This window comes from Centruroides sculpturatus, unplaced genomic scaffold (assembly GCF_000671375.1).
Source record: "Centruroides sculpturatus isolate CEXI.00-Female unplaced genomic scaffold, Cexi_2.0 scaffold1495, whole genome shotgun sequence".
In the NCBI taxonomy this organism is placed as follows: Eukaryota; Metazoa; Arthropoda; class Arachnida; order Scorpiones; family Buthidae; genus Centruroides; species Centruroides sculpturatus.
This window is the reverse complement of record NW_019385682.1, coordinates 91,424-115,730: the sequence shown is the minus strand read 5'-3', so window position 1 is coordinate 115,730 and position 24,307 is coordinate 91,424. Positions and strand designations below refer to the sequence as shown.

Here is a 24,307-nt window from a genome sequence, read left to right as displayed (position 1 = left end):
AAACCTTATAGAACTTTTCCTCAGTTTATATATTTATTTATTTTAAAGTTTTCTTATTTAATTTTATTTACAGTTTTTCCAGCTATACATTCATCATCATTTATTACTAGAGAAGTTATTAATAACATCAGTTTGTTATACACTGTCAAAGGAAATGATTCATCGTTAAAGCCTTACCTTCTAGGCGGACATCTCGACGTTGTGCCTGTTGATGAAACACAATGGATGGTTTTTCCATTTGGTGGAATAAAAAAAGATGGTTTTGTATATGGAAGAGGAACAATTGATGCAAAACATATAGTAATGGTAGGCTTTAATTTTCTATAAATGAAGTAAGGTAATCTGCTGTTTAAAATGTTTTTATCATATAACTTCCTTATTGTAAAATAAAATTCTGGAAAAAAAATGGTGTAAAAATATTAACTGATCTTCTAACATTGATTTAAATTATGATGTCAGAATAAACATGAAAATTTAATTATATAAATGTTTCATTGAAAATTTCATTGTTTGTCATGAATAATTTTGAAATTATTATTGAATTCACAATTTCTTTTAATCTATTAATAAGATAACTAGAAATTCTTTCAAATTTTAAAATTATAATTGTTATTAAATTACTAGGATATCAATCAGTTTTCATAGTTGAATTTCTGTTAATCTGGTATAATCTGTTTCATTCATCAGTGTGTTAAATAGAATAAAACAAATTAATTTCAAAATTGTTTTCATCTGGAAAAATCTTTACACACAGGATATAGATAAATGAAATATCCCAGTATACTGGTTTTGATACAGAGAACCGTTAGCCTGAAAACTAAAATTACTAGGAATAAAAATAAGTTTCTTATGTCATACAGTATATTTCAATTTTTTTCATATTGCAATGTGGATCTAAGTTTAAAAGATGCAGAATAAAAATTACTATAAAATTATATATTGATGTTTATCATGTTTGCTTGACATCTACTTGGCACTTTTTTTGTTGCCTTAATTAATGAAATTCTAATATATTATTAAAAATAATTATTGGAAATTTGGAATTGATATTTTCAGAAAATCAAATTTTTATTAAGAGTCAATATATTTATGCAAATATGTTTTTGTTTGAACTCTTCTTCTAGATTATAACAATATCTTTACTTTTCAAGTAAATTTATTAATATAGTAATATAGTTATTTTTCCTAAAATTATTTTTCTACATTTATAAAATATTATAGACATTATAGAAATTAAAATTCATGGTGAATAATTTTTAGAATTTTCATTCATTGAAAAACTTGGAAAGATTGTTCGATTGTCAATTTCTTGAATTTACAGTACTCTCTGATTTTAAAAAATAAACAGAAATTATTTTGGTAATTATATTAGAAATTTTATTTGATATCTTCCTAGATAATTTCAAATTTAAATCAGGTATACTGTGTAACCAAATTTTCATGCACTTGTAATCCAGGGTCGGAAAATTCCAGTTTTATTGATTTTATTCAATACATTTGAAAAAGAAGAAATTAAGTTTTATATAATATAATATATGAATCATCATGCCCCTATTTGTAAAAATTTATTTTAGTTATTTTATTTATAATAAAATATAAAATTAAAAATTTTTCACATTAAATTTATTTTGAATTGTAATTAATTTTTATAAGGTAAAAATTTTTAATTTTACTTTAATCTAAAATTTATATATTTATATGTAAATATAACATGTGTAGTTGTAATTTTGTAATTAAATATTAAAAAGTTAATACTATTGATAATACTAAGCAGAAAAATAAAAAACATTTCTACTTAGTATCAACTTGATAACATCAATATGAAATCTGTATTAAAAATTACAATATAATCAGTTACAAAATTGATAAATGTTGTATAGAGAAAACATGAGTTGATTAATTTTTTTTTTAATATGCTTATATTTTATTTATTTTAATGCTTTCATTAGTTTTGTGAAATGATAAATGGAGTTTTATATTTTTTAAAAATTGTTTTTAAATTAAACAAATTGTATTTTCTTAGCATAAGGTTGCTGTTGAGAACAAATCACGCAGGAACACTTTTAGTGGAAAAAGATCGGTTTATTGATAGAAAGGATATGCATTTTGGGCTTAATGCTCCTCTTTAGTCCTGAGATTATGGTGACAGTTAGGACAACACAACTCATTAGAAGACATAGGTGAAAAAAAAGGGCAAGAAAGTGGAGCTAAAAGAATTTTAGCTCCACTTTCTTGCCCTTTTTTCACCATTAAGCCCAAAATGCATATCCTTTTCTATCAATAAATCGACCTTTTTCCACTAAAAGTGTTCCTGTGTGATTTGTTCTCAACGGCAATCTTATGCTAAGAAAATACATACAGTAAAGAGAACAACAAACAATCAAGATTTAAACAAATTGTAATAAATTTTAATATTTGTTGTATAAAATATGTGAAGGAAATGTGAAAATAATTGATACGTTTTTTTTTAATAAATTTAGTTAATTTACAAATTTAATATTGATGTTTAATATTAGTGTTAGCTATATTTTTTTATTTTAAAATTATTGTAACTGAATTACCTAAATTAGCTAACAAATGAAGTTAAGCAGTATGTGTTTTGTAATTATTAAATAGTTTTTATTAGATATTGATTAATTTTGAATTGCAAAATATATGAATAAAAAATGATAGAGTATTTTGTTAGATGTAATCAAATAATCAGTTAATAAGTTTTCATGTAAAATAATTATTAATGATGATGATTAAAATTAAAAGATACGAAAATAAATATATTTGATTCATTTTGAATGATATCAATAGAATTTGATATGAGAAAAAATTCAAACTCATCTTTGATATGCATTAATGACATTTGTTATGGTTAAAATAGTTTTAAAAATATAATACAGTATTCTGAACACTCATCATTTATCTCTGAGAAAAAAGAGAGAGTTCAGTCAGCATGTTATATCTCAAAGATTCAATTATATGATAATGCATAAAAATTTTTTCTTTATCGTAGATGGCATAATTGAGCTAATCATGCATTTGGATTATGTATATGCACATTATGAATTTTAAAGAATGGTCTTGCTAACTTTTTGAAAATACCAAGTATAAATTGTACATAGACCATGTGACATCTCTAAATATATAACTGTTTATCAGATCTATAGTAATTATTATTTGAGTGTATCAAATAAAATGTATTTTGTTGAAATGTATCAAACTTCTGTTACAAACATAATATTGGTTTGATGATTTTGTTTTTGTATCATTTCTTAGTTGAACATGTAAATAATTACTGAACATTTTATGTAGAGAAATTAAAATAACAATGAGTTATTTTTCAAGTCAAATGAATGATACCCATTTTGATACTCTATTCTGGAAATGTTTTTGTAAACAACTGCATATGGCTGCAGAAGAACATCTTTTTGCTGATCCCTGAAAGAAGAGAATTATCTAAAGTCTGTTCTACACTTGTATTCAGAGAGAAAAACTAACCATTAGAGAACAATGGCAACATATAATCCTAAATCAATTTCACTATGTAGCTCATAATATGAATTCTCTCTTCTTTATCAGAGATGATAATCAGAATTTAACTCATGTATTTAAGAAAATAAATATAATTTAATATCTACATTAATTTGTATGTTTTATATTTAATATTATTGTATTTTCTCTTGCAAAATACAATAATTTAAATCATTTACCGTTTATTATTAACTAATAAAAAAATTTTTTTCAAATATCTAAGTGTAAAAATCTGTTAATATATAGTACTTATCCATTTCATTTTTGATTAAATGTTAGAAATTTTAAAAGCTTACTATGCTTGTTTTATTTGCATATTATAAAATATATTTTAATTAAGTATTTATTACACCTAAATTAAATTTTATTAAGTTAAAATAATTTTAAAATTAAGAAAGTAACCATTTTTCACTATGTGTAGTTACTACAAGATACTAATTTGTCATATATAACCAGTTTTTCCCACAAATATAAATGAAAACCATGTGCATTGAGAACTGTAATTAAAAATGAGGATAGATTATTTATTGAACTGATTTTACTTTAAAGTGGATAATTTTTAATCCATATTTTTTTTATATAACATTATGACTATTTTAATTAGGTTTAAAACCTATCAGTAAGTTAATAGTATTATAGAATAAGTTTTATTTATATTTTAAATTTAAGTTAGATTTATATACATATGAGTATTAATTAATTACAAAACTGAAGAAAAACTTTTTGTCCAAAAAAATCTTTAATTCTGTATTTCCATAAAAGTTTCTATTATACTATTAATTCTTGTGGTAGTTTTATAGGAAAATTATTGAAGTCTCTATCAAAGTGCTAAATTATTTTAATAGAAAAAACTATATACTATAATACAAATATTTGAGAAAGATTAAAATGTAACAAAGTCGAATGATAAAATATTTCACAAAAATATACTCACTTATCAGTGTTACTTCACTTAACATCTTTATCTTCAATCAGTTGATATAGGACAAATGTGAACTACAGTAGAAAGTACATGTGCATGAAGTAAAGTATAATTATGAATGGAAACAATGTAGAAATATTCTGAAAATTTTGTTGAAATTAAATTAAAAACTGACAGTTTTCTGTTTTTTGCATGCAGAGATTTCTAGTAGTTAACATCATAAGAAGCTGCTTTTGTTATCTGTTCATGTTGGCATATTTCAGTTCAAAAGTGATAACAAATACAATTAACTAGCACTTTGTAATGTATGATATTTAATCTATGTAGTTTGAAGATAAACATTACAACTATATTCTTAAATTATCAAAATTTAGTAGTTTTAATATTAGTACTAAAGTTTAGTAATTTTAATATTTATTTTTTAATTGATTTTATATAATCTCAGTTGTACTTCCTGAGATAAAAATATACTTCATAAAGAATATATTATTCCTTACAGGTAATTTGCAAACATAAGCTGCATATTCGTTAATGTTTAATAAAGTTGTTTTGAAGCATTATATGAGCATAATACAAAAACTAACATGTAATTTAGTTTTCCATGACATCATTCTACTAAGAATTAAATTCAATTTGAAAGGGGTTGGGTTATCTCAATTTTAAATTGCAGTTATGAGCTTGTCCAACAGCTTTTCCTGTCTGTACTTATTATCAGATCATGGAGAATATTCCTACAGCATCGCCGCTCCACAACACATCCATGGTGTCCACAAGAACATCAAGATTATAATTCCACTAATCCTCCACATTTTTGAATACACATGTTCCATCTTAAGCAGTTTCAAGATCAAACAACATAGCATAATGTCCATTTAATATGGAAGAAAATGTTCATTGGATTTTTGTGAATTATTTTGCTGGTTTTTGGTTATTTAGTGTGTAGTGTTTGTATTATGAGGCCATTAAAAATTATATAAAGCCCTTGTCACACATTTATCCTGCCATCACGATTTTTTAGGAAACCATCAAAGACATATATGTATGCCTTTTAGTTCTCTCTTATTTTCTGTGTGTCAATATGTCTACTATTAGATGCTCTTACTTATATAATACAGATATTATCCACATTAAGATCTTTTACTATTTAATTTTATTAGGTTTATTTTAGCATTTATTATCATTATTATTATTATCATCCTGTATTACTATTAAAGGACATAACTGAACTAAGTGCCAATATTTTAGGGTTAGATTCTAGGGTCAAAAATAAACATAAAATCCATTTCATTTTCAAGATATGGCCTGGCATAAAAGGTACTCTTCAAATTCCCTGCCGACGTACTAAAATTAGAGTTGTCAATTTTTTAAAATAATTTTGTTTTTTAATGCTTTTGTCAACTGATTTAAGATAAGTAAATGTTGTCCAAAAAGGCCCTGCTATAGTAAAAAGATAGTTGAAAAAGAACAGCTTTTTATGTAAATTTACTTTTAATAACATTTTGTTTCTTACAAAATTAAACAAAAATTAAAATGTTTTTTACAGATGTGGATGCATAATTGCATACAATGAACCAGTGTCTCATGCATACCAGCTAGCAAATATATTGTGCTGAATACTTCTGATAAAGTACATAATTAAATCCAGTCTTATTTAGTATGTAGTTACTAGCTAACATGTATTCAGAAAAATAATTTTCAACATTTGAAATAAAAAGCATCAGTTTGTATATGCTTGGTAACACATGAGGGAAAACAAAAAGCAATATCTTTTTGGAAGAGAGGTTTAAAATTTGTTTCCAATATGAGTTTTTACAGCAGGCCACATCTCAAATGAAGTAGATCTTGAGAAAACTTTATAGAGGATTTTAAACTTACTTTTGACCCTTTTGACCCTACTCTATCCCTAATATACTGACATAGAGTTCATCAGTACATCTTATAATATTTATAAAACCTGTTTTAGGTCATGCTTTACAGGGTGTTTGAGATCATGCTTTCTAAATTACATACTAATTAAGTGATGGATTCCGATGGCAGTAACAGTGGTGCATATGTGACTTTTCTATTTTATATTTTAGCAAATTTTCTGAAGAGTGTAATACCAGTGTTGGTTATATACTGCTGTTGATAATATGCAGGAAATTACAGTATTTGCAGCTGATGATAGTTAGCTTGAGTTCTTGTCATTTTATATTATGCACATGTATTTTTTTATATACACAACTTATTGTTTTGTTAATAAGACAGTGTAAAATGTCAGATTTGATAAATTTAATGTGTAGTCAGTTTAAATTTAATTATACATTAATGATGAATACTTTGTTTATTTAAATGTTTTGAATGCTATTGGTTCAATCAGAATATCATAAAATATTATATCAAAAAAATAGAATTTATTGTAGTAATCTAACCATAGTAAATGATTAATTATTAATTTAATGAACATTTTTTTTCAGAATTAAGATTTCTAACCTGAAATTCAATCTCTCATTGTATTAATATATTTTAAGACTTAGAATTAAGTTTCAGTTGGCCAGATTTTGTGTTTTTAAAGTTACTTATCATTATTTATTTAATGTTAAAAGTCATCTATTTTTGAATGTAAGTAAAAGTTTTCACTAATATATCTGTTTTCTGATGTATCATATTTTATTAAGATATTTTATGGAATTTTCTAAACGTAAATCTCTAATGTTTTAGATGATTTTAGAAATTTGTATAATATGTCTGAAAACACGTAAATTTAATTATGTAATATGTTTAATACTTTATAAATGAATATTGTTAATTACTATTAAGTAGAATAAAAGATTTTTGAAATTTTAAAATTCGGAATGTCATAATCATTTAAAATATAGACTGACTGTAGAATCTGTTTAAAAACATAATATAAAGCTTGAAATTGACTTTTCTTGAGTACATTTTTAACATCAAAATTTTCTTTTTGAGATGCTGTTAGTTTTGTAATTTTATAAAATTAATTAATAACAACAAAGTATTATTACATGAAAGTTAATTTTATTTAACTTGTAAAGAAGGTCAAAGAACTTGATCAAAAGACTTCAGAATAACATTGTAATATTAAAAGACTTACTATGAAACCTTGTGAACGTGTAATAAAGTTGGGCTGCATGTTCACAAGGTGTCATAGTAAGTCTTTTAGTATTGATTAATATGATGTCTCAAACGAACATAAGTAATTTTAATTAAATAAAAAAAATCTTTGTTTCATTATCTTTTTAGTTTATTTTTAATATTACAAGAAAAATAACTTTTATAATGGAAAGTTCTGTAAGTAATCTTTTACTATTACAAGATATAAAATAATTATATTTTGAATTTTATTATATTCAAAAATCTTGATTTATTTATTGTTGTGCTGTAATGAAAATTTATACAGTTAGTGATTGTTCACTGTAAATATTTATTTTGTATTGATGATGATGATTAATATTTAAAAGGAACTTCAGTTACATGTTTGTGAAAGAAAGTAGAAAAGAAAGTGGATTTATATGCATTCAGTTGTTTGCTAGAAATATGTATCAAATTTACTTTTCAAATTTGAATTTAGGAATTTAGTTCTCTAATGAACACTACATTTCTTTGATACATATTTGTATACAAGCAAGGGGAAAAAATGAAATTTATAAAAGTGAAGTAATTTATATCAGGGATATAGAAGGATTACCATCAATATGAAAATTTAACTTAAAAAAATTGCAATGTAGAAACTTATAGTTTGCATGTACCTTTCTATATAGAATACATTCCTCTGTGTTATTATTATGTTAATTGCTATCAGTGTTGTTATTTATTTAATTTGTTTGTTACTTATTTATCTTTTATTTATTTCATTTTATGTTTTTGCATTCTATATTTTAAATTTATATGTTTAAATTAAATGTGTTTAAACACTCCATCATGGAATGTTCCATTTTATAAAATGCTCAGATTTAGTATTATACCTGAAGATGACCTATAGAATTTAGGTTGAAAACATTTGTAATGATATGTGAGAGTAGCCTGGGGTACAGGGTAGGTCTATTACACCTGTATCACTTACTAGGCACAGATTAACCAAAATCTGTCTCCAAAGTTTCGAATCGAGAGATCCGATCTTATGTCAAGATTCGTTTGTCCGGGAGGGCGGTAATATTTAGGAAAAGGGGATTCAAGACTGTGAAGTCTTTATCCCAAATTGTCAGGGTCCCGACACCAGTTAATCAATTGTTTTATACGCGGATTAACACGCGTATGCGATCTGATTCGGTCACACAATTAAGAGACATTTTAATTTAAAAACGAAATAATAAATTTAATAAAACAAGAAAATAAACTCATACAAAATGTGGATAAACGAGAGAAAACTACTACAAATATTATACAAATTGAGCAATAGCTAAGCTTATATTATACCCTATTCGCGATCGAGAGAGAGAGCTCACAAAATCATTATAAAATATACGACCTGTTTAGTTGTCGTTCGTCTTCTTCTCTGTATGCAAGGGTCACTTTGGAGATAAAGTTCATTTACTTCTTCGTAGGGGAGATCAGTATGTGCACAAAATCAAAGTAAAATTTCTAAGTGCAGACTCTAGACTTATTCTGTATGTGACTCGTCTAAGGACGTTGATCATCAGGAGGGAAACGTATGTGGAGTTTGGACGCTTTCCGATCTGTCGCTGAACTCCCCAAATTCTGACAAGTTCCCTGTATATCTTCTGAATTTCGACCAATCATCGGCCAGTAACTCTTTCATGAGAACGGATGAAAGGGGAATGAATGAGGGGTAACCATTTCCCATCTGAGCAGGATTTTAACCAGATAAGGGAAAGTCAGAGGATGTTCTCTTCTGTGAAAGAAAGTAACATCTGTTATCTGCATATTCCCACGTTAAAACAGTATTTTTCTCACCAAAAGTGAAGGAATATTTGGGTGACATTATTTTAACGTTATTAATAAAATATTAATTTAGACCCAGGGCCTTTCGGGTCTCACAGATATAAATATTTCTCAGCAAGCATAAGGTGGTTATGAAGATTTGTTAACCTTCTCACTGCTGAGTCTGACTTTGATTGTTAAGAAGGATACAGTTTGAGTTCATATAGACGTAAATGTAGTCTAATACTGTAAGGTCTCGTTTTATGCGGTGGATACGTTCTACAGAAAAGCGCATACAAAAAATTCGCATAAAAAAAAGACTTTACTTGCCTTGAAAAAGTAGGGATACGTTCCGTAATTTTCTAAAATCGCATAAAACCAAAACAACGAGTTAAAATTAACTTAAAACCGCATAAAAAAGTTTGCAGAAATTAAAAGAAATAGGCTGCTTATTACTGCAACTTGAAATCAGCAAAATTTAAACTCGCTACTTATTATAAAAATGAACAAAACACCGCTAATATAAAATTTAATTTCAAAACAATTACAGTTTATACCTTTCAATGCGAAACTCAGAATGATGTAATAGCGACTTGTCGATGGTATCATGTACAAGGGGAATCCCCGAATTGCAAAAGCTCACTCTAAAAACAAATCACTGACATCTGGATGTGAAGAGTTAATTAAAACCCCTTTAGTTCCTCGCCCGAGTTAACTCGGGCAGGTTACATAGCGTTACATAAAACACGGTCCTTAAGGCCATTTTTGAATTTTTTTTTTGAATTTTTGGAATGTTTTTTAAGTCTCCAAATTTTTTAAAAATATTTAAAAATATACGGCCAGCTAGTGTTCACCCTACTTTAAACCCTTGTCCTCCCGCGACGTCTATGAGAATGCCCCGGGAAATCCAACTCCAGCTGTGTTCAAGGTCATCCAGATGTGTAAACAATGACTCATCGGTGTTAAATTTCACAGAAGGGCGAGACAAAGGAAGTTAAACTTTGAAGCTTTTTCTTCAAAATTAACACATTCTTTCGTTTTTTTTTTCAGTTTTAAGTATTTTTTATGTTTAATTACATTTACATCAAAAATTGCTAGGAACTAAAGCGATTAAGGTAGATCTAGCTGTCCTTTACATCCATAAATGTTATATGTCAGTTGAACAAATGGAGTGAGCTTTGAGCGTTCTACGATTTTTGGAGACTGTCTATACACGGGCTTCCTAAACAAGCCTATATGTATGTTTGTCCAAGAAATTTTTGGATGAAATACAAACCGCGCAACTTCAAAATCGCATAAAAATAATCTGCATAAAAAGAGACCTTACAGTATTTGATTTTCAGGTTGTAACTGTAGACAACTTAACTAATTATTAAATTTTTTCAACAATCAGATTTACAAAATATGTAATTAAAAAGAATTAGTCAAAAATGAATATAATATTTTTATATGTTTATGAAAAAGTGTTATCTGCTTATGTATCATTATCGTTGTAAATCAGAATAAGAAATCATTCCCTCAGTTATATAATGAGCAAAAAATTTCCAATAATATGAATGGAACTTTTTCTTTTTTTTAGATTCCAATCTTGAAATTAAGACTTATAGGATTCATTTGATACATATTTCTGAATATATGAAATCAGAATTTTTATTGTTGTCTAGATCAGAGGCTTAACCTGGGATTAGATTTTTAGTGGCCTATGAACTTTGATGAGAAAATATTATTTTTATTTTTAAGTAACTTCTAACTGAAATTTAGCATTTCCTTCAGTTACAAATGTAAGCATTAAACCACAGTAGTATTAGCAATACCTTTGTCTTTGTTATCAATATAAAGCAGATATTTTCATATCATATTACAGTTGTTGTAAATATCTTGAAATAGCATTTAGATTTATCACTACTTCAAAATTACTATTAGAAGCACATATATTGTTGTATCACAAATTTTATATGTTTAGTAATTTGGTAAATGTATTTCAAAATAATTGATTTTCTTCGTAATTTTATATACTTTTATCAGAATATCCAAGCATTTAAAAAAAATTAGCAACCATAAGTTTCACCAGACTCTAAGTGTTTATAGTCCAAAAAGGTTAGGAATTCTGCTTGGGATGATGATATATTTATGGAATAATTTATTAGTGGCAGTTGCAATCCATTAGTACATTGCAATAATGAAGAATGATCAGTGTGCTACAAATATATTGAAATTTCTACTGCTGTTCTAATCTAAAGGGTTATAGCCAAAGTCTATTATTGGAATTTGCATTTCCAATAAATATACGATGCTAATCCCTGTAATTAGAAGTTCCTTTTAATTAAGCTAATTTTTACAGTTTTAAAAATATATAATTAAAATAATTGTAACTTTAAGGTAGATGGATGCAAAGAAATGAAAAGTGCAAATTTTTTTAAGTTTTAATAAAAATAAAAGTGTAAGAAACATTAGAATCTTTTTTTAAAATATAATTGATAAAGATAGATTCATTCTTATTTTATATACTTATCAGGTGGATTTAAATGCATTCAGTTGTTTGTTAAATTATGACTTGCACTTTCACTTCTTCCAAAAACTGGTTGTATGTAATGAAAACATACTAAATATATCTAAAACTACTAAAACTGTTCAATAATACAGATATTTTCACCCATTACCCACAAACATTAACAGGTATATACTCATTAACAGAACAACTTTAAGCAATTGAACACATTTAAATATAAAGGTTTGGTATTTGTTAATGTATACCTGATAATGTTCATGGGTGAAATAGATGAAAACCTTTAATTATTATATAGTTTTTGGGTGTATTTGATGTATTTTCATTATGACTTACTTTCCTTTTGGATGTAAAGTCTTGAAATACATTTTTGAAAACTGATTTAGTTTGTTTTTTCCAATATCGTATTTATATATCTTTTATCTTATACATTATTTTTAAATGCCAGATATTTTTCAATAAACAAATGTTTTTAGCTTATTTAAGCTGCCTTTCAATATAATAATGCTAACTTCTATTTAAAAAGTAATTAAAATTTAGAGTAAGAATAAAGTTGAATCAAGAAAATCTGCAATTTAAATTGTAAATTGAAAAGAAAATTTAGAAAATAAGTAAATACAGGGTGTTTCACATAAAATTAGTCCCACTCACCTATTGAATAAATTATTATAATCTCCACATTAGGTAGAAAGAGGAAAACGAGAAAAAATAAAATTAGACAAGAAAACTATTTAAAAGCTTTGGTTATGCAAGTTTTCATAATGTTATATGAATAAAACAATGTTTCATTGTTTAAGGAAGTCCCAATATTATTTGGAAAATTCTATATAAGAAATTACAAAATACTTACATGATTAAAAGTGTAAAGAATAGAATTAATTAATATTTGTTGTAAATATAAAATAAAAAGTATTATAAGTCCCACTAACTTGAGCTAAGGGAAGGTGAAGATTTTCCAAGTTTACAAAAGTTAAACTTAATAGAATGTTTTGTTTGATGATATGTAAAACAAGACTGTGGATATATATATTACTTGTTAATCATTATTTTCTATTGTCAAGAAATTTTAAATTGCTGTACAGTTTTCAAAACAACTTGTCCAAATTGTACTATATATATATATATATTTAATAACTTTTGAATATGCAATTAAACTATAAAATACAATAAAGTATCATATTGTAGTAATAGTATACAGTAGACCCCCTATAACACTGTTGATAATTCCGTATTATATGAATTCCATGTTGTACGAGTCACTTAGATTTTACAAATACGTGAGCCGTTCACAGCCCGGCACACGTATTTGTAAAATCTAAGTGACTCGTACAACATGGAATTCATATAATCAACAGTGTTATATGGGGGTCTACTGTAGTGTTATATGAGGGTCTACTGAAACAAACATTTGTAATTTGATTATTAAAAATGTGTGTAGATTTATAGTCATTGAAATTAATTTTATTCTGTATACTTCTAATTAAGTAATACTTTTGTAATTTGTTATGTTTAATTATTTTTAATCTTCAGTTTTATTTAAATTTTTTTAATATTAAAATATTTTCATTGTTTATTCTACTTGTTATTTGAAGAAAGTTTAAGTAAGCTGAAAATGTTTGCTTATTAAAAAATAATTTGAATCAACTTCAGAGTTTAAATACTAATTATTCTAGTTACAATAAATAGTAAACATTGCTACAAATAAGTTTTGTATATTAAATAAATCACAATTACAATTTTTAGAAATAATTTCTAATTTTAGAAATAATATATATAACTAAGATGTGAAGTTCAATAGTTTTATGTCAGTATATATATCTGTGTGTAATATATGTTACAATAGCCTCTTGTTATCTTGTTATAGCACTTGTTTGGATATATTGCACTTTTTTCTTCCAAATATAAAACTGTTTTATCCAATAATTTAAAAAAAATTTGCTGTCATTGATTTTATACCAGCAAAAAGCATTACATTATTTCGATCATTGACCTTCAAACCATACATAAAATTAACCCACTAAAAAGTAAGACAGGATGGAGATTAAAAATAGACAAAATAGATGGATAGGTACACTAGTTAACTGTGCCATTTGGTATATCGTTCATTTGGTTTGCCTCTCAACATGTGTAATATAACAAGGTGCTAATGTAATATATATCATATTAATTTTCAGATAGGTTTTTTAAATATTTAATTTTTAATAAAAGAAAGTATTTCTGAAATTATGAATTTTATATGAAGAATACAATATTTATAGAATTTAATTCATTTCATATGAATAATTTCATCTAAACAAAGTTTGATAAATATAATATTAAAAAGTTTTTAAACGTAGTTAAATATTCTTAACTAGCTTTTGACAAATATCACGATATTAAGGTTCACAAATTAAGATAGTAACTGTAGTAACTTTATATGCATAACTTTTAGTTTTAACAAATTATATATGCCCTATATAAATTAATGCTTTATTTTTTACAAATAATCTAACAACTTACTCTGAAAGTCCAGACAATTATTTAAAGTTAATAAATGTAATGGTCAAAACAGTAATAAATATTTAAAATATTCACAAATTAGAAGAAACTAAAAAAACTGTCTACATGTCTTGTCCTTCTGGACACACACCTTTATGGGCAGAGTTGTCCATCTTGATATGTCAAAATGTTTAAAAATTCCCAGACAAAGGCACAATTCCACTAAAAGTATATTACTATCGTCTGCGAATCTTTATTAAACATTTTTGCATATCAAGGTGGATCAGTAGCCTCAAATAAAAGGTGAACTCTTCATATCTTGTCCTTGTCAATTCTGAGGTGTTGGTTGACAAGGACAAGATATGAAGGCAGTTTTGTAGTTTTTTTTCTAATTTGTGAATGTTTTTAATAATTTAAATTTTGAACATTTAAACATGATTGAACATTTAAACATGATTAAATTAATCAATCAACATGATTGATTAATTTAAAGACTTAAGTTAAATATTTAATAAAATAATATTTAAATATTAGATTATTAAAATTGTAAATTAAAATCTTTCTTCAACAAGTTTATAGAATTAAAATATTGCTAAAAAGTTTTTAATAGTCTGTCTCTATTCTATATATGTTTGTGATTTATTTAATCATTTGTGTTTTACTGGATGCTGAAGAGGTTGTGTGATTAGATGTCTACATTCTGATTTGAGAAAATTTAAAAGTGCTTAATAAGTCATTCTGTAGACATTTAGAGTGACGTTTATTATTAAAAAAAAGAAAGAGAGAGAGAGAGAAATTCTGAAAGTTAGAGACTTTATTCCCTTAATTCTAAGTAAAAATAGACAAATTATGTATAGCAGTAATCTGTTGTACATAGTTTATCTGATAATGTTAATGAATTGTTTCAGGGTTGCTAGGGAAAGATAACATATATTTCAAATAAATAGAAATAAACTTCTTTTGAGTTTAAATGTAAAACACACTAAAAAATTTTTAGTGTCATGACTTTGTTGTTCTTGCATTTCAAAGAACAAGTCATATATTGAGTTGATCTTTATTTCAAGGCTCTTTTCTGGCTCAGTGTGTGAAATTTGTCTGTAAATATTCCTTTAGTGATGGTATAATTATGAAATTACAATTAATAAAAAAAGCTTCTTATTAAGACAACTGCTTGTAAATTTTCAATAATAATTGAGGTTGCATAACATTAGAATTCACTTATTTTATTTATGAATACTGTTATCAGTTTTTATTATTTTTATAAGAATTAACATACTCAAAACATAAGTTAAAACATACTTTTAACTTATGTTTTGAGTATGTTAATTCTTATAAAAATAATAAAAACTGGTAACAGTATTCATAAATAAAGTAAGTGAATTCTAATGTTATGCAACCTCAATTATTATTAAAAATTTACAAAACAGTTGTCTTAATAAGAAGCTTTATATTACTGCTTATTATAATCAATTTGGATAAATTATCATTATTTTCAGGTAAATAGGCAAAAGGCTGTTTTTAGTGCTGTTAGTCTTAACATGTAGCTGATAATATATAATCATTATCAGTTGTTATCACTCTTAACTAGTGTTTGAAACATTAAATTTTAATATTTAAAATTTGCTTGCATTACAGTAGTTTCAATTGCTATCATTTCTTGCTTCCATTATATGCTATCTGTTGTTAAAAATGGGACTGAAACAAAATAGCAAGTAAACAGCTCTGGCTGAATTATTATAGTTAATAAATTTTTTGTTTCAATGTTTTCTTTTAAGGTTATTCAATAAAAAAAAGTCAGAATTGTCCACTAATTATAGTGTTATTTACTTGCTTTGCTTAATATTGTTCCATTATTGTTATCAATAAAACCAGGTTCAAAAGTTATTAAATAAGCAAACTCAGCCACTGTAAGCAGATGTGCAGGGTGTGCACTGCATGCAAAGGCACTATCATCAAGGAGGACAACAATTGACATTCCTAATTAAGTGCCTGATTTGAATTGTGAAATAACAAAAAAAAGAGCAAAACATTTATGTTGAAAAAGTAAAATTGCAAATTTCAAGTATTAATGCTTGCATTATATATTTATAGTGTGTGGACTTACAGTATCGCACAGTCAAGTATGTGCAAAGATGGTGCATTTTCCCATCAAACAAAGAATAAACTTGTAAGGACTAGTATATAACGACATTGCTAGATGTTCATACTATTCGCCCTCATTTCAAATAAGTTTAGATGGTGATCAAAAACTAGGAATTTGCAGTATATTTTCACTAATTCATAAGGGTCAAAATAAATAGCATTTACATGCAGACATAAGATACCCTAGTGATAACATTAGACTCTACTGTATTTTCCATGTCTTGATCTAACTATAACAGTACAGTTTTTTCCTAGACAAGCCTCATCTATTCTAAAATAGAGATATGAATTTACTATCTGTGAAAAAGAAATTAAACAATTTATTATTGGGTAAAAGTTTACAATTGCTACATCACACAATTTTTTTCTTAATTGTTTTTTAAGAGATGTCATTAATAGATATGTCGTAAACAGATGGAATATTAAGAAAGAAACAAAAATTTTATTGTTAATTTATACATTAAAACAAACTATAAGCAATGAGGGTTTTTTTTGTAACTTTAAGTTTTATGTAATTTATTATTAATTATAAAATATTAAGTATCATAAAATTTTATTATACATGTAAATCTGGTGTCTGATTTTTATATATCCTTGTAACAAAATAAATTTGCATTAATATAAAACATAACTGATACAAAAAATAACTCTGATGATGATTTGGTTATAAAGTTTACTAATTTTTCTTTTCTTAAGTTTAACTTAAAAACTTTTATAGATTAGAAACTTTTATATGAATAAGAGACAAACACATTATATTGGGGTATGGTTACGGTGACCATATTTTTTGGAGGAAAATAAAGGACATATCGAAGAAAGAAAATTAAAAAAAAATACCTTATAAAATTCACAAGTTTATACACTATCCGGAACCTGTAACCGGTGTGTAATGCACGTATTCTGTATATCGCTGTTGACAAACGTTTTCGGCTATCTCTTTGCTCTTCTTCAGGTCGACTGGAATTCCCTGGACAGAGTGTATTCTATTTGTTGGAATCAGGTGTCATTCCGATGAAGTGGGTCCTTTCTGACATGCGCGGTCGTGGGGTGGAGGAGGAAGTTGCGGGTTGGCATCCAACAGTGATTGCCAGGCAGAGTCAGCTCTTCCTTCTGGTTAATGCACGTGGTTAGCTGGCCGGCGTTGTACATAGCTGTGGCCTCTAGCCACCTGAGATGCTCTTGGTGGGGCATGTTGATGATAACAGTAGCTTTATCGAACTTCGACTTTGTATGGGGGTAACTTGTTCAATATATTATTAAAAATTTTTTTAAACTTTGCGTCAAATTTACAAAATAAAGGACAAAATGCCTATTTTATAAAATAAATAAAGTTAGAGGACAGAGCAGCGAAATAAAGGACTGTCCTCTTAAATAAAGGACGTATGGTCACTGTAGGTATGGTGGATAATTGAGAGGTTATATTATTAAGCACCGGATTAGTGAGAGAGTACCATAACATAATTATATGATAGTTCTAAAGTGCTTAAAAATTTACAACTTATTTTAGATTATTCAGATTAGATGCAAAATCATCTAAGTTGAATGTTTTTGGATTTATTAATGGGACAAAAGCTTTACAACAGTTACATTCAAATTCTGCTCTAAATCAATCTTTTTCTATTTCTAAATCATGAACAAAAAAACAGATTAATTTAATTGTTAGTTGTTATGAAATGAATGATTGTGTCTTTCTCTAGTGATAGATTCGCATATTTATTATTTTTGAGGTATGACAGAATCTGTAAATATGCATATATCATAATTTGATTTAGCAGCTTTAGTTGTGCTTATAAAATCATACAAACACCTTTGTATGTTTTCAGCATTAACTTTATGTACTGAACAAACATTTCAGCCTGTAAATCAGGCCGAAATGTTTGTTCAATCTGTAAAGTTAATGCTGGAAACATACGAAAGGTATGTTTATTTGATTTTGTCCAAAAATTCCAGCCTTTAGAAGATAATTGTGCTTATAGATTATTTATTGTTAATTTCACAATTTTTCTTATTTTCCTATGTACACCGATTCCCGGGGAAGACTGGATAATTCAAATAAGCTTAATAATAATATCATTTGTAAATTTTTATTGTTTTATGTATTTAAGTATGTTCAGAGAAAAATACAAACTTATAATATTTTTCAAACAATAAATTCTTTTAATTTAAATTAATTTTAACAGCAAATTTTGATATATAGATATTGTATTTCTTCATATAAAATATTCCTTATTTTTGTGTTAGAGTATAAACATTAATTTTGAAATAAAAATTTATGGTATTTAATATAAACTTTTTTAAGTACATTATCATCATTAATAATTTAACAGCAAACAAACCTGTATTAATAATTATTATATATAATGGTATTTTATTTGATTTAAAATAAAATATTTTAAGTTAAACTATTTTAACAGCAAAAAAATAAAATAAAATTTTCAATGAGTAAATGTGAAAATATTTAAGTCCCAAATTGCTAGAAGATAATCCTAATAAGAGTGGTTAATTTTCCGACCCTGATATATTGGGCAATAAATTGAAAATAAGCATTTTGTTGTTTCAGTGACCTTTGGAACAACTACTATGAACAGTGAATCAAGATGATGAGAACAGACAGTGGATACATATATCCCAGCCTACCCGAACCAGAAACTTGCTTCCCCTCTATATAAAGGAGGTATATTTGGCCCATTATAGATGTGTCCTGCTTGCTGGAGATAGTAATGAAAAACTCTAGTAGGTGTTAGATTGGATTTGTTGTCCAATTGGAAAGATAAACTATCTTCAGTGAATTTTAGTGCCAGGATCTTGGTACAGAATTTTGTTCATTATTATGATGGTTTATTACTTCAATAAAGAAAAAAAAATAGTTTGTGGAATGATTTGTAATTAATATAGGCTTAGTTTTTCTCTCAAAAATTTAACAGTCGTCATTTCTTTGATTGGTTTCTTTCCCTCTCTGCTTTGACATATATAGTTTCCTCTGTTATCTTTATAACTAAACTAATTTAATTAAAATTAAATGGAGATTATTAGAATATAAATTTTTAAGAAAATAATCCTTTTCTCTACTTCTTATTCTAATAATCAGTTAGTTAATATTGATAGAAATCATGATTAGAAGATTATATCTGTTAGATACTCTATTCATTTCTTAAAGCTAAATATTAGAAATGGTGAATGTTGAAGTAAAGAAAAAGACAAACTTGATACTTCATTGGCTCCAAAATTATATCTAGTTGCTTCAAAATTTGTTGTCTTTTGTAGATGTGTTTTATCTCTCAGTAAAAAATCTGTTTGTCTCTCTTAGTAAAAATTATGCAGTTGGCAGTTATCCTGATTGTTTTGCATGTGTAGCAATTATATGCAAGATTTTAGGATAAAAATCAAAGATTAATTTCAAAAATAATTCAATGATTATAATTTTATTATATTAGTATTAAAATTATTTTACAATAATTTGATATTTGATGTAAAGTTCAGTTATAAATTAAAATGTAAAATGATTATAAATTTTCAAATTAACAACACTAATGGAAGCTAAATTTTTAAAAAATAATCTGGGAGCCATTTCTTTTAATAGAATTGAAAAAATTGTTTCACTTTTTTCTTAATTGCATTTTATAATAATTACAGGGAATTTTAGAAGCATTGGAATATTTGCTTGAAAAAGGCTTCAGACCTACTCGGTCGTTTTACTTAGCATTTGGTCATGATGAAGAGGTAAGCATAACGATGATATATTTTTAAGACAATTAATATTTTATTTAATATATTAGTTTCCTTAAGTAAATTTTTATATTATGGAAGTAGCCCACCAGTGGCTGAGTGAATAAAAACAACTAAACACTGGTAGTTTGTTGTGGGTTTGCACCTCACCAATGAATGAGCCGGCCACATGGAGTTTTCTGGGTTTTCTTTATGTTTGTAACACCTAAATAGTGGCCGGTTTTCCTTAGAAAGTTTATCCAGGAGGCATCTCCTTGGCAGATTGTCCGTGAGTCATATTGCTGTAACCAATTAAACCTGTGGAAGAATGGAAAATCATAAACAATATTATTTTTAATTTACTATTGCAGAAAACTAGAATTATTTATTATTAAATATTTTGTCTCAACTTGCTATTCAGATCTTTATTTGATAGATTTTTTATATACACAATCTCTTCAATGCTTAATTCACATAATCAAATTCTATTTACACTAAATTTTTATTCATATTTTATGTAGAGAAGTTATGGAATTTTTATAGATCCATAATATTATCATTTTTAAATAGTTAATGATTTGTTAAAGTACATTGTATAATATTAAAATGGTTAATAAAACATCATTATTCTAACCAATAATATATTTGTTTGGTATCATTTTAATCAAAAGCTCCAAAATAGTTTCCACTGTTATGAACTTTATATTCTTTACATTTTTGTACCTGCTTCTCATTTGAACTACATATACTTGGCATTAATCTAACATAAATTTTTATTCATCTATTGAAAAACAAGACTGGCGTAGCCAATTGACATATATGATATAAACATCTTTAATTTCTTAAGATCTAAATTAAAAAATCAGATACTCAAAATCCTAGCAATTAATTATATCAAGAAATAGTTTATGAAAGATAATTTGGCTTATAGCCAGAAATATTAAATGATGAGCAGAGTTCAGGTAATTGAGTTTATGTTTACATTAAAGATTATGTACTTTGTCAATTAAAATGAGTATAATTTTAGCTATATATTATATGAGATCTTGTTATTAATTACAAAAATGCCTCATTTTGTCAGTTTATAATAATTTGTTGTTCTTGTTGTATACTGTTTTTTAATAATCTAGAAATTTGTCTTCATCTAAATATTGTCTAGGTTGAAAAAAATATATAAACTGAAAATTGAAAGGACATTATTTTAAATATATTATTCTAGTATCATTACAATTATTTTGCTACATATTTTCTTTTTTATGTTAAAATTGTTTTAGTAGAATAAAATACAAAATGATAATTGAAAAAATTGTTCATTTATATTTTAAAATAATGACAACTTTTTATTTATTGCAAATATAAATATTTTTATTAAAATTAAATAATTTTTATGTAGGCATCCGGCTTTGATGGCGCTTCTCATATCAGTGCATTGTTGCAAGCTCGAAATGTTACACTGGAATATCTATTAGATGAAGGAATGATGGTTATTAATAATACTATTCCTGGATTAAATGTTCCTGTAGCTATGTAAGAATTTATATCAATCTAAAATTGAATTTTATATAAGTATGTATAGTTATAAATTGTATTCAGAAATTTTTTAAATTGTAAATAAAATCAAATTTCATTAATACAAAGAGGTCAAGGAATTGAGGTTTGCATTAAGCAAACTTTACAAAAATCAATAGTTATACCATCAAACAACAAAACCTAAAATTTATCCCAGTTATTTTACTGTATTATCTTGTTTGAATATGCTTAAAAATAAACAAACAAACCTATATGCTGCTCTAAACATTTAAGTTACTTTATTGAAATACAATGGCTTGAAAAAAGAATTAATGCTCATTTTTCGATATCAATTAGAGTTAGTAGAACAGTTATTAAAGCTATTGAAAATAACAGGTTGATCTAGCTGTCAAATTTAATCTGAAGCTGAATATACATAAAACCACAAGACCATAATACAGTTTGAATTATATATTTACTAATGTTTTATATTAACTGAACTTGTTAACGTTGAAATGCCTGTCCACATCCATGGGACTAAAAATCTACTTTGCATTAATATGAACTTTGTATAAATCACTAACATAATAATGGGGTTTGACTATTGAAATATTGAATCATTGGTTATTTGTTAAATTTTGATTGTTGTTGAAATTTTCACTTTAATTTATATTTAATTTGAAGAAAAAAACTACTATCGGAAACATGTATGGATGTATACAAAGCATTGAATACATATTACAGTCGACCCCCCTATAAGATAGAGATACGTTCCATTCTGTAGGAATCCGCTTTCTTATGAATCCTTCCAATCACAACCCGACACGTGTCAAGTTTACGGACTACGGCTGTTTGAAAGATTTTCTTCCATAAAATTAATCGATTCTAGACTAATCCGACTCAACATTTCCAAAATACGTATATATTTTTTGGGAATAATCCGTATAAACTACGCTATAAACAAAAAATTGTAGGATTACTTACCGAGTGTCACCATTCGACATTGCCATTGCTCAACATTGTTTTCGTCGCGGAACAGCTCAGCAAAGAGCGGCCGATTTCTAACAACTTATTTTTCTGTGAAAACTTCGTAGAACTTCGGAGACATCATTAATATAAATAATTTTAATCGCCGTTGAATAAGAAATGTTTCTTTCACAAGAAATGTATAAAATTACAGTACTGTATTAGACTTACGGTACCTAATTTACATACTGACAGACGATAGTTAGCGTAAAAATCTCCGTAGCGTGGCGCCACGCTAGACGGCGGAAATTATATATTTAATTATAACAAAGTTACAATAAGTTAATATATAATTATATATACAGTACCTAATTTATATATAATTAATATATAATTATATGTACAGTACCTAATTTATATATAATTTATATAATACTGTCCAGACGATAGAAATCTCTCCGTAGCGTGGCGCTACGGACGGCGGGAAAGTAGTTCGGCTTCCCGATGACGTTTGAGGTGTTTATAGGGAACTTTTACTATTTTTTACGGATACCGGTAGCAATTTTTTCGTAGTTTTATAGGAATCGTAACTATAGGGACCGTAATTATAGGGGGGTTGACTGTAATTCCAAACATTTACATAAAGAAATTGTAGCATAAAATGGTAAAAGAAATTTGACAGCTTCTCAAACAGTTTTCTATTCTTTGCTGTTTTTTCCTTTTAGCAAACATGCAAACTGGGAATGCATATACAGCTGAAAACAAGTTATTAATCTTCTTATCAGATAAGCAGCAAAATGACTTTTTCAGACCACACAATTTTTGTCTCAAATCAAATTTACTGTTTCAAGTATAATGATACTTTTATGTCTCTGATGAGTTTTATTAACAACTGAACTTGTTAATGATCAAGGTATGGCACAAGTTTGAAAACTTTTAGCTGGAATATTTTGTACATAAAAGTGTAATGTCTATAATGTGTAAATTTTTACATATTAAGTGTTTTTAATTATATCATTAATATTTCTAATAACATTTTTAATATTTTATTTAAAAATATAGTAGCTACAGCTGTCCCTTGATAATCCAACAGGTATGGGACCAAAGGGATGTCGGATTACCAAAAGTGTCCGGATTACCAAAAGTGATTACATATTTGGCATTTTTTTGCTAGCAGTGGCCTACAATATTCCTTACTCCAACTGTTTGAACAGAACTGCTCATGGAAAACACACAAAATGTGTGCCATCATGTAAGAATTGGGTGGGGAGATTCACGTCGCTACATGCTTCTGTGCAAGCAGACACGTAACAGGGACGGGTACCTTGACGGGAAGTGCGTCAGACTAGTGAGCATGTCGGATTACAAAATGTCGGACTATCAAGGGACAGCTGTATTTTGATTTGTATTTTACAAGATTGTCAAAACTTTACGTATTTTGCATATTTTTAATCTAAAATGTTACAAGATTTACACAATTAATGTATGATTAATTGTAATTTTGAAAGTGTTATTTTTGTTTTACATAAGTAAAATTGTTGAAAATGTATTTTTTTCAAATCTTTATTTTTATAAAATTTAATATTTGATTGAAATTAATCATGAATCATTCAAGAATATATCCATGGAAATGTTTATAAGTTTTGATTGTTATAAGTAATTTAATTTTTTAAAAC

At 26.4% G+C, this 24,307-nt stretch overlaps 1 protein-coding gene across 1 annotated transcript in view; it reads left to right on the top strand.

Moving 5' to 3' along the window:
• The window catches only part of LOC111641161 (N-fatty-acyl-amino acid synthase/hydrolase PM20D1-like), a 55,295-nt gene that overhangs the window by 24,925 nt on the left and 6,063 nt on the right, over nucleotides 1-24,307 (top strand). Inside the window, exons 3-4 of the mRNA XM_023387287.1 lie at nucleotides 20,085-20,171; nucleotides 21,550-21,683. Coding sequence (XP_023243055.1) covers nucleotides 20,085-20,171; nucleotides 21,550-21,683 — 221 coding nt within the window. The remainder of the gene's footprint in view (nucleotides 1-20,084; nucleotides 20,172-21,549; nucleotides 21,684-24,307) is intronic.